This window comes from Chaetodon trifascialis, chromosome 1 (assembly GCF_039877785.1).
Source record: "Chaetodon trifascialis isolate fChaTrf1 chromosome 1, fChaTrf1.hap1, whole genome shotgun sequence".
Taxonomy (NCBI): domain Eukaryota; kingdom Metazoa; phylum Chordata; class Actinopteri; order Chaetodontiformes; family Chaetodontidae; genus Chaetodon; species Chaetodon trifascialis.
The window spans coordinates 7314166-7326744 of NC_092056.1; the positions used below are offsets into that span (position 1 = coordinate 7314166).

At 40.1% G+C, this 12579-nt stretch overlaps 1 protein-coding gene across 1 annotated transcript; it reads right to left on the minus strand.

Annotated features, from left to right (window-relative positions):
• Nucleotides 1-1150: 1150 nt before the first annotated feature.
• LOC139334092 (mortality factor 4-like protein 1) lies at nucleotides 1151-8735 on the minus strand. Its single transcript, XM_070966847.1, has 12 exons — nucleotides 8521-8735; nucleotides 8009-8055; nucleotides 7536-7603; nucleotides 7284-7370; nucleotides 7056-7136; nucleotides 6930-6955; nucleotides 6121-6212; nucleotides 5252-5353; nucleotides 5056-5144; nucleotides 4308-4480; nucleotides 3140-3224; nucleotides 1151-1713 (listed from the first exon to the last, which is right to left on the minus strand). Exons 1-12 carry the CDS (start codon nucleotides 8558-8560, stop codon nucleotides 1629-1631), a joined length of 975 nt encoding a protein of 324 aa, XP_070822948.1. The 5' UTR covers nucleotides 8561-8735; the 3' UTR covers nucleotides 1151-1628.
• Between the last annotated feature and the right edge of the window lie 3844 nt (nucleotides 8736-12579).

Genomic DNA, 12579 nt, shown 5'->3' on the forward strand with positions numbered 1-12579 from the left:
GTAACAGCGTTACCATAGAGACAGCGCTGCCGCCGCTGTGTCGGCTGGAGGGGCGAGGACTCGCTGACCTGGAGACAAAGTGGACTTCCGGTAGGGGACACCTGGAGGTCTGCATCAGGCACTGTACACCGGATGTTTCTGTCGGGGTCCAAACCCAAAGTATTCTGACCTTTTACTTAAGTTAAAGTACTAATACGCAGTATTTTCCCAGTATATTCAGTCAAGCAGCCACTGTAAGTTACTGAAGTGCTAATTTTTGTTTCCATGTTCTGCCACTTTATACTTCAACCCGACTATATTTCAGAGGCACATATTGTACTTTTTACACCACCTTTGTTTCATATCTTCATTCACTGGTGTTGGAAGAAGTATTTAGGTCCTTTACTGAAGTAAAAGTATGAATAACATGGTGTGAAAATACTGCACTAATTCTTGTAAAAGTATCAGCAAAATGTGCTTAAAGAATCAAAAATACTCTTCAACTGGTGCAGCAAAATGCTCCCTGTCAGCGTCTTACTATTATATGTGATGCTACCGGACTAATATTATTATTTATAATATTATTGCTAAAAAAAACTTTTGCAGAATGACTTCAAATTACTTACTTCCTCTTTCTGAGGTAATTTAAACTATATATATGGCAAAAATGGGATCCCTATTGCTAACTTTATTTAATAACCTACTCTTAATCATTTACTCACATTGATCTTGGTACCTTGAAGTCTGTCGTGTGTTGTTTAATCCATAACTCACTGCCATTAGTGCCTCTCTTGGCTGTGAAAGTCTTAAAATCAGTTTGATCCCAATGACCCCCCCCCCCCCCCTTTAATAAAAATGCATACAGTAGCTGTGGGCGTTTGCTACATCAGTACTGACAGTTGTATTAACTGCTGCTCCTTCATGAGCCACTTGCGCAATTTCATATTTTTCAAGAACTGAACAAATGCATGAAAGATGGATGTCCTTGCTCGCCATCCTGTCCGATGAATACTGAAGCATATTCTCCAGGACAAGTCTTTGATGTTGCGCCTTGATGCCACTGCTTTATATTTCAGCTTATTTCGTCAGAGTGACACTACGCAAAATGAAAAAGCCCAGCGAAGACACCGAATAATTCAAGACATTTACAAGAAAACACAGTAAACAATGTAGAGATTCTGTAGAAACTTTTTTTTTTTTTTACAAATTGATACAAATACACAAGATACAGATACAAAAATGTTAACTGCTGAGTGCTGACCGTGTGTTCCAGCATTAAATTGCACCTCACGTGGCAGAAGAAGCACTAATAAATACACACATGCAACAGCAACAAATATCTATCAGCTGGAATGCACAAAACACCAAAGAGCTGCTTGTGGAGTCAGTAACTTGTCAACGCAGTTTTTCTTTTCTTGCTTCTTTAGAACAAAGGGAGAGATATTCAGCTAAAAAAGGCTTCCTAATTTTTTTTTTTTTTACCTCTTAACCGTGACAAGCTCCTGAGACCTCTGTGGAGGAAGTGTATCAGTTCAAGTGAAAAATCTTATCCAAGGCGGCTGCACTCAAAAGGGTCGTAATGGCTATTTTACATGTGGTCTGGGAGCTGGGGATGATGCGTCTCAATAGGAGCTGTGTGCTGAGTGCTCTCACACTGCCTTGCGGTGGTACTCGGGGGGTGCGACCTCGTAGTCAGTGGCACTGAAGAGGGTGGATGAATTCTTTACCAGGTACCTGAATAAAATGTAGAATTGATTGTAATGGTGGAGAGGGAGCAGATGTCATACTGAGATAAGACTGCGGAGGCCGGAACGGAAGAAAGGAAAGTTATCAGTCGACCCTCCATGCTGTCAAATTCCCAGTAGGAGTCTTGTCCAGTTGGACATTAAACAAGTTTGATCTCGATGAAATGTGACGAGGTGAGAGGACGCTCTTCAGAGGAAATTCAGAACCAGTTTGCAGGACTCATAGACAGTAATCCACTGAGGACGGTTACACAGCAGACTGCTTTTACGTACGGCAAGGTTCTGGATACTGATGCCTGAAGTTAACAAGAGGCAGGATCCACCTTAAAGCCTGAATCATGTCAGTGGATAAATACTTCAGTGTTGCTTATTCAGTGAGATATAATTAGATGGATGAACAAACCTGGAGAAAATCAGGGAAATAGCTTTGCTGTGGCTGCGTGAAAGAAGGGCGACTTCATTGTATCTCAAGGCCAAACTTCAACTCTCATTAACTTTTTTGGAATCAGTGTTTTACTCTAAGTTCTGCAGGTGATGATGTTCTTAGTTCATGTCCAACTCAGCAGAACAATGTAAATAAAAAAAAAGAAGAAATCGCCGATTACACATATTTTCAAAGCGTAGTTCAAACTTGCTCCACCTCACTAAGTGCTGCTTGCTCATTAATGCATCATTTACGCATTAATAATGTCATATATGGCAGCCAGCTGTGTGCAGAATCCGACTTTCTGCTGAATTAATACTTTTACTTTTGAAGTACATTTTGTTAATAATACTGAAGTAACATTGTGAATGCAGGACTTTTACCTGTGACAGAGTATTTTTAAAGTGTGGTATTGGCACTTCTGCTTAAACGCACAGTATGTAATTTCTGCCACTGGGGGTCTCTCAATGAAACAGAAGACGACAAAAGACGTAATTTGATGTTGTGAAGTACCATGGCATCATGGGAGTTGTAAGCACTAGTTGTTTTTAGACATTTATTGAAGAACGTTACGTACTGTGCGTTTAAGTTTAGGATCTGAATACGAATCAACCACACGAGAATCACATTTACTTCAGAGTCAAACTACATCTGCAGCGCTGTTCAGAAACTGATAGAGGCTGTGTGTTTGCTTTACATTTTAAATAATCTATCAAAAGGTATCAAACAGCACAAATGAATCATCGGTGGAACCATTTAAAATATGCATTCTACCCGAACGTCTGCTCCACCTGTCATGAAACGCTGCTGTGTGTACACTCAGTCTCAGCAAACATATTTTCCAGAGCAGAAAATCGATTTCATGGCTTATGTTTTGAGGATTTGCAACAAGCCTGAATGCACTAACACAAATGTGGCTGTAAAATGACATTTGAGAATCAGCCAGACATGACATGGGGTCTCTGGTGGTGTGGTGGGAGTTAAACCTTACTTCAGGAAATCTTGGAGGTAACTGAGCAGCAAAGCCAGACTCTTCTCGTCCAGTGGAGTGTAGGCCAGCATGGCTCCAATACGAACTGTCAGAGGGGACGACACACTGAATGTCAGACAACGCAGGAGGACACAGGACGGACTGTTTTATGCATACAGGCGTTTCTTGCTTTAAAAAGCTTCCTTACAGCTATAATATATTACAGTGCTCAGGATGGACAATATGCATAAAATATTCTGCATTTTTACACTGAATTAGTGGAGCGACATTTTCTGGAAAATTCAATTGAAGAACTATTTCAATAACAAAAGGGGAATGTCTGTTTCTTGGCTTGTTCAGTAAATTACATACCTGATAAATCAAGGTACTCCATCACAATGATGCACAAATCATGTATATGTGGCTACAGAGCACTCCAACACTGCTGGACATAAAGAACCAGTCTGCTGTCAGCCACAGCAACAACACAGCCGCCTTATGGAGCAATCGCTATGCTGGAGCCTATTCTTAAACTCTGTATATGCCGGTTTAAAATGTTAAATCTAATCATATACGGCCAACATACTCGAGTGTAGTTAGAGCCCTGTGTATCTGTGAAGTCAGAGGTGTTTCAGTCATCAAATCAGATCAATTATCTTAAGAGCCCAGCTGAGCCATCTTAGAGCAGGATGCTCAATGTCCCCTCAATAAAAACAAAAGTGACTGTAAGTATCAAAAACTTCTAAATATTAACATCAGGAAACATCAGTGACACGCTGACTGGAATTTTACAGCTGTACCAAACGGCACTTTTATTCTATTTGAAGCTTCTGTTGAGCTTTTCGATTCAAGCTTCAAAAGCCTGTCATCAAATTTCATGATGTCGACCCCCGAAAAATAAATAAATACAAAATCCTCAGTTTGAATAAAGTGATTCATCGGCTTCAATGGGCTCGTCTTCCTTTATTAAATCAACGTTCTTTAGTGAACATAACTCGGTTTTGTTACCATAAATGCCTGTTGGGCAGCAGGCTAACCCAATAAAATAATGATGAGGTAAAAATGGCGCCCCGAGGCTTAAAGCTGCTCGACCGCCCTGTTAATACAGGTGCGTGCCTCGCTTTGTGTGAGGCAAGTGGGAGAGTGAACTGTTGTGTTTTTGTGTGTGTGTACAGAATCGAGTCCCTACCAAAGAGGCGCAGCAAGTGTGGAGCGCCGTACACCTGAGACATCGGCATGTCTGGGTGTTCAGCCAGGATCTCGGCATACTGCGGCCTTTCGAACTTGTACAGCAGCTGAGTGCCCAGCATGACGTTGAAGTACTCCCGAATGCCCGCCACCACCTCGTTTACCGCGTACTCCCTGAGGAGGAAGCGAGAAAAGTCACACATCCCTCATGAGAGAGCTTCCACAGGGGAACTTCAGAGATCACAGCTTTAAGGAGCCATAAAAAACTCTGAGATAGAAAGTAAATCAAAGCTAACGTGATGCCTGCTGCGCTGTGCTGTAGTGCAGCTTAAACAGATGAAAGTCAGCCAGTCGGGCGCGATCACCTGACAAGAAAGAAATTTGAAAAACAGCTTCTACTTTTCACTGATGCCCTTTAAAACTTCCAATACGCGAAAGTTGATTGTCAAAATGTACTAAGACAATCAAATGTGGCCTGTTTAGAAGAGCGTTTGCTTTTCTATAAAGGGGCTAAAAAGCAGAAAACATGTTTGTTATGGTCATTCAATACTTCATAACTTTGCAGGATGTCTAATTGTGGCTGAGGAGGTGGTTCATAATGTGCATGAATGGCGCCAGGATGTGGTGAAGCTGCCTGTAATTCGTTCCACAGGAGACACAGATGTGGAAGAATGAATGAATGAATGTGACAGTAGGCACGACGAGCTGCACACACACATTTGATTTCCAATTCAGGCATTTATTCTTACTTATTGTCCGAGTTTCCTTTTGATTTCTTGTAGTTTGCATAGTCCTCCAAGACGGTCTCTACATTCTTCTTTGCAGGCAGATGAAACAACTGTAAGCAACACAAAAGGCAGCACGTGAGTTTTAGCCGTCATGGCTGACGTAAACCTACAGCAAACACAAACACCTGTTAGGCTTTGCGTGCGTCTCGTCTTTCACCTGTTTTTGTCGGGTGATCAGGTCCCAGTCGTCCACCAGCCAGGGTTTCAGCTCCTCGGGGATCTTCACTTTCACCTCCACGCGGTTGGTGAACATCTCCTCCTGGTCAAAGACACAAATGTAGATAATTATCATTCTTAAAGGGCTTTTTGTTGATTATTTTAATGAGTGTTTGGGAGCAGCTCTGCCTCTCCTTCACCTCTATAATGTTTATTTTCAGCCATGATATCGCAGTATTCCAACACGTCCTTCTTGTTGCTGGAAACTGGCAGCAGGTCTGTGGCTGCTGCCACCGGCCTCCACCCTCAAACGCTCAGGTTTTTAATGACGTAAGTACTGTTATCTTTTGTTGGCGTGTGTGCAGCTCATAATCACATCTGCTACTGGCTTCATGGTGCCACCATTTTCTGCTGTTTCTTGCTTTCTGAGGCAAACTAAACATCTTCTCTCACTCGTGAACTCCCTAGAAAGAACCCTGTGATCAAAGAGTCCCAGCAGTCACCTAATGTGGCCCACAGGGGACAGCAAGCACATTAATGCATAAATAACTGACTCTTCAAACAAATCTGTGAGCAGGATGACATCAGAAAGAAAAGCAACTTTTCCCCCACAGTCCTTCATTTTAAATTACACTTTAAGGGCCCTTTTAGTCTGACGTTTCGATATTTTGCAGGAGAGAACGTCAGTCTGCACTTTTCTGAAAGGTGCAGAAGCCTTGTGATCAAAATGGCTCTTCTAAACTAAGTTAGCACACTTTTTCGGCTTTATATGTGAACAAAATGCCATGCTATGAACGGTTTAAGCTATGGAATCATCTAGGTATGTTTTCATGTGTGTCCATGTGGATACCAGTAACGGACGGTACGTACACTCTCCACAGTGGGATCAACCCGAGCCCTCTTCTTCCGTGGTCCCTGGGGTGTTTCTCCGCTGCTGGTACCTTCACCCGGCCCTCCTGGGGCTGAACAAGACAACCATTAAAGCGTGCAAATTGTATAGAAATGAAGGTTAGGGGCTTTCATTAAATGTCGGGCATGCTGTCAAAGTTAAAGCCTCTTCTTGTACTGAACAGATCCATAACGAGATACCTAAAGGGGACGGTGCTTTTAGGCCTAATGGATGACAACAACTCATTATACAGTCTGTCTTTTTATCTGCCAAACAGAAGTGAGAGGACATGTTAATGAAGCAGCACTTCAGTTCTGCGAGGAACTATTAATGTCTTTTTCCTGGTGACTTTCACAGATTCAGGATGCTATGAAGGTGCTTGACACCATGGAGCACATGTTAGATAAAAGACGAAAGATGAAAAGCGGTTCTTCTGAGAATACAGGTAATGTAATAGTTTAAAAGGGATTAATTTAGAAATGTATGACCTGCTGTCACCATATACAGAAAAGGCTGTTCTTTCCACGTCTTTCCGACATGAACGATAAGGTCATCAGAAAGAAGCTCCTGGTCTGCACCGACAGACAAACAACGCTAATGAGACAAAACTCACAAGGCTCATCGTAAACGCCCGAATGCCGATGACACAAATCACTTGAGATTTTGAACCTCTCTTAAATGGCCCATGAATATTTTCTTCAAATATTTAAATGTTACTGTCTCTCATGGTCAGTTAAACAAACTGTCCTTTGATTTTGGGTTAAATGTCATGTAGAAACATTTTACTTACTCTTCTGTTTTGCCTTTTTCACTTTCCTACGAGGAAAAAAAAACATTTTAAGTGAAAATATGGCATTACATGACACTATCAACTTACATAATGTGTTTACAATACTATTAGACGAGGGAAACTTACAGATCAACATTTTTCTGCTGCACAGCAGCAATCTTCTTGCTTGGTGCTAAACCCCTCATCTTTCCCTCAACATAATGGTCCCTGGGACAGAAAAAAGGATGGATCAATACAAAAATCAACAAATGTTTTTATCGACATTTGTCCATACAGTGTTGTGTCAATAGCACTGTTTCAACTCATGAAGCAACTAACAATAAATCTATGCCCAAAATGTAACTGACAACTTACTGATTGGCCTTTTGAAGCTCTTTTTGTTTCGCAAGGTTGCTGTCCACATATTTGAGAACTCTGCTTTCAGGAACCCATTCATCCCAGCTGCAAAAGACATAGCAAAGTCCATAACAAGGAAAATACAAAGCCCTCACAACATGCACACACACACACACACACACACACACACACACACACACACACACACACACACACACACACACACACACACACACAGGAAATGAAATTAATGTGAACCAAGCTGCTCACTTTTTGTTCCATCCGCTGTAATGAATGAAGTATTTAATCTGTTTATCCTTTATGTTGATCTTTACACACTGTAAAACAAGAAAACACAGATCAGTGGTTCTGACATTTGATCATCTGTTAATGATGAATAACACACACACACACACAATCATGGCTGAAACTAACAATGAAATATGGTCATGGTCAGTTAATGTGTGGATTGTTTTCTTGATTAGCTGTTTGGTCTATAAAATGTCAGAAAATGGTGAAAATCAGTGTTTGCAAAAGCACAAGAGGACGTCCTCTAATGTCCCATTTTGTGCTGAATGCAAAGATATCCAGTGTAAGGTCACAAGAAACCAGAAAATATCCACATTTAAGCAACTGAATCAGAGAGTTTTGACTGTTTTTCTGAAAAAGGAGATGAATTTAACAGTTGGTAACTATTGAGTAATCGTTGCAGCTCTCTATATAACGTTACTACTGATACAAACCTTTGCCTCATAGAGCAATGGCCCATGAAAGCACAGGACTCTTTCACCTGCGAAGACAAAAACAAACGTGAGGACTGAGAGGAAAAAAGCAGACGTGAATACTGTATATTTTAGTGTAATAACTCATTAAGACAACCGTGAAGGTCCCCAGCCAAATTGTGAACTAACAGAACCTGGACTGACATTGTTTCAGTGGCTCTTTTGTGTGTCTGTCACTGGCTATCGGAGGTTTGGTTCATGCATAGCACAAATAACTAGCTAGCTAACTGTTAGCATAACGCTAACGTCTGTTTTTCGCCTTTAGCTTAAGTTTAGGATCACGAGCTTTAATATACGTTAATTTGGGGTATGTTTCAAATTAATTCTCCACATTTATGGACAGTAATGAAGGCTCTGTGGCTCTGTCTTTCCCCCCTGGAGACCACTATTGTCGAGCTAGAGCAGTAGCATCAACAACAACAAACCCGCCCCCTTCCACACCGGATTCATCGGTGCTATTTTTCTGTACCGACCTTCTTGAAATTTAGGTTTAGGGTCCTGTTTTGGCGCCATTCACAGACTCAGCTGATCGGATCTCTGAGTGATCAAATTCGTGCATTGCCAGAGTCCATCTCTTCCAGGCACAAACACCTCCGACATCGGAGCCAAACGAAGGAGAAGCCGAGAATGGCCCGCCTGCTGCTGGGTCACATGACCACCACTCAGAGCCGCGGTGCGTTCAGGTGCTGTCCCTGAAACTCGTAATAGGAAAATTGTCAAACCAAAGAAAGAGTCATACCAAAGATTGAAACTAGTGGTACCTCCTGCTCAGTTTGTTTTGCTGCTTTCAGGGACGATTTGAAAAATTAAATGGAAAAACGAATATTCGAAAAAAATTTTTATTCCGAATGCAATTTGAATTTTGAATATAAACCATAATTTGATGTTAATTTTAGATGTACTCAGTTGTATCTTATGTTATTTTTGCTTGCTTACGCTGGTATCGTTGCACCCCATGGTTCACTTGTATGTTGTTTTACATTTACAAAGATTCTTGACCTATTTATATATCTTATTACTGTATGTATGTATGTATGTATGTATGTATGTATGTATGTATGTATGTATGTATGTATGTATGTATGTATGTATGTATGTATGTATGTATGCCGTTAGACATCCATAACAAGCTTACAGACGTGCAGAATTGTAATACTATCACTTTCTAAATTTGTTTAATTGTGCAGTTATAAGAATTGGCCACTTTGGACTGAGGGCAGACTGGGCGCTACAAAGTAGCCCAGTCTTTGCGCTTTCATTAGACCCTGCAGGAGTATCAGGCTGTACCATGATTAATCCACTGAGCCCTCACACAGGTGACAGCGTTCTCCTGCCCTGACCTAACATACTTTTAACAGCCTTAGATTCTACTCCCACTCAGCTGTGCTGTATCCGCTTCAGCTCTTAGTAATGGCAACAAATTAGCAACACCACTGGTTTGAGAAACCTTTCCAAGCATGAATCATGATCCTTAATATGTCTTGGCAAAAACAAAAGTGGTTTCAAAATGAAGTGGAGTGTGAGCATAAGATCACCTACTTCCAAAGGTTTCTAAAGTTCACAATAACATTTCAACTTTAGTAAACTTGGCTAAGAATACTGGGCGACAGACTGGAAAAAGATGACATTTTTGTGGAATCACTACAGCGTTTCTCAGCCTTGTTTTTTTTAGTACTCAAATTTCTCATGAACTCTGAACTTAGTGAGTTGCCACATTCACATCATGTGAATTTGATCATGTCTTTCTTTTGTGTCAATCATAATGATCATTTATCTGTTTTTCTCACGTTAGTTCATCTGCAGGTCAGCACAGTAGATACCACATGTTGTCTCAAGCCGGTGCTTGAGAATCTATAGAATGACAACTCCAGATCCAAGCGCTTGTGTCATTTCTATTTTTCCCCATGTTTGGCCATTTTTGGACAACTGAAGTAAAGATAAGCAGGGATGACTTGGAAAACAAAGTTGCGTAGTCAGAACGAAGACTGCTGCATTAATAGGTTCAGTCTCCAGTGATGGGCTCTATTTGTGCAAGACACTGAAAAACCCAGTAAGTCCCTACAGGCTGCAACTGTCCACTAGCGTCCCCACAGACAGCATCCTAATGAATTAGCCTTCCAAGACGAAAAACATCTTTTCAAACCTTCAAATCATGCTTAAATGTTCCTGGGGAGTCTAAGTTAAAATGGAAAATACACATTTTGGGGAATTACCCTGTATTATCCAGAATTATCCAGATTATTGATGAGGGTCTGCATGAGAAAGTATCTTTAAACAATGTCAAAAAGACTTAAGGGAAGCAGAAGAAATATCTTCAAGGCATTGAACTGGTACATCAGTCAAATAAAGCATCTGAGAAAGCTGTGACCCTTTGCTAGTGACGTACTTACATTTTACCCCCAAAAACCTGCAGAAGTGTTTTACTGCATCTATATTAGTTTTTCTGCCTTCTTCAAAACTGTACTGTACTTTGACAATACAGTAAATAACATCGTTTCTAGATTAAGTGAATTTTTGCATTGTACCGACATTTTACAGCAGCTTGAAAACAATCATCATATGAGTTTATATAGAGGAAATACAGGAGAAATGATAAAGATAGATATAAAAATAAATCTAACCTAATACTGAGCAATAATAGTAAAGTGTCAATCAAATAAGCAATACGCAGATGCGTGAGTTGAATTCTATTAAGACATTACATTTAACTTAAATTGAGACAGAGATAATGTTACATTCAGATTCAGTTGAACAACATTCAAAGTCTAATTGAAATTCAATTCTTTGACATCTATGCAAAACTCACTGGATGACGGGCTCAGTGTCACAGGATCATCGTCTTCATCGTTAAGTTGCAGAGGTGCACAGCGACAGGCAGCAGCTTGATGAGCCACATGCACAAAGGCTGACTCATTCACGCTGACAGAGATGGAAAGTGTCATGTTTCAGTGAGGAGACAGCTCTCCAAAATAAACATAATTCCTGCTTAACAGAACCGGCTGAAATATCACACACACGCCAACAATAACAAAAAGGAACACATTCAGAAATTGCAAAGATGCCTGAGCATGGTCCTGTAAGCAAAGCGCTGTTTATATTGAAAGCTATTTTAAATGCAGGACTTTAACATGTAATGCAGTAATTGCTTCACAATATACAGCATAATCATGGGTTTGAAAGGCTTTGATTTTTTTGTTGACTATTGTCCAATTTAGCTAATGGCCGTGCAGTCTTATCTCAACAATAACAAATGAATGACAGCGAACAAGTTTTCATAAATTAATGAAAGAACAAACAGGAAATGTTGGCATGACTAAGAGTTCTTCTTGTTTTTTCTTTGGTCATGTACCATTTGTTTTTTCATGGTTCAGGTTTATTACAGCCATAACAGTGCAATTCAATTGGAGAGCATAATGGAAATAAACGCTCACAATGTACCATGCAAGAGCAGTTCTATTTATCCGTCCACAGACTGAGGTTGATTGGAGCCGTTACAGTAATGGTCTCAATCCTTGTTTTCATTTCACTTTGATTGCTCTGCTCTGCTCACGGTGAGCAGAGGCACAAATTCACTGTCCTGAGAGGAGGCCTGATGAGTGCGATTTACAGCCCTTTATTATGTCAAGGTGTGGACAACAGCTGAATCCATGCATTGTCCAGCCCTGCAACCAGTGCATCAGATCCTTTACTTAAGCGAATGTACCAAGACAACAATCTCAAAATACTCCAGTATCAGTAAAAGTACTCACACAGCAAATCCTCCATATCTGTCCGAACCTCACCTGATGAAGTCATAAAACAGGTGAAGAGCCGATTCTGGCTCAACAATAGAAAATGTACATTTATCATCAATAGCAACTTTGTTGACTTTTCTCTCATCTCTGATTAGTGAAGTATTCCATAATTCTACTGTGTTGGACCACAAATTGTTATAATAAATAAATAAATAAATAAATAAATAAATAAATAAATAACACCTGAAAGGTTTAAAAGGGGAAAATACCTGAACTGCTCAAACTGCAGCTCAAAGACATCTGAAACATGACAAAAGCTCCATCTGCTTTTTAGGCTAAAAGTTGGTATTTGTATTTGAGGACTTTTAATAAGTCAAATCTTAATCTGAAAAGCAATTAGCTGCTAGATAAATAAATATAATGGAGTAAAAAGCACAACATTTCCCTCTGAGCTGTATAGTGCAGTTGAAATATAAAGTAGCAGAACATGGAAATTCTGAAGTACCTCAAAATTCAACTTAAGCACGGTACATAAGTACTTTCCACCACTGCTGGCAGGAGTAATTAAAAGCAGTTTATTGCATGTTTTTTTTTTAACATAAAATCTGAAAAGTGAGTAGAAACTATAGCCGTCAAAGAAAGTGTAAAAGAGTAAAATGTGCATTTCCCTCTGAAATGTAATGTAGCACAAGTATAAATTTGCAGAAAAATATTACTCAAATAAATCAAGTAGGTTAAGTAACTCAGATAAAGTACAGGCACCTCAAAATTGTACTTGGGTGAGTACTATACTTCCTA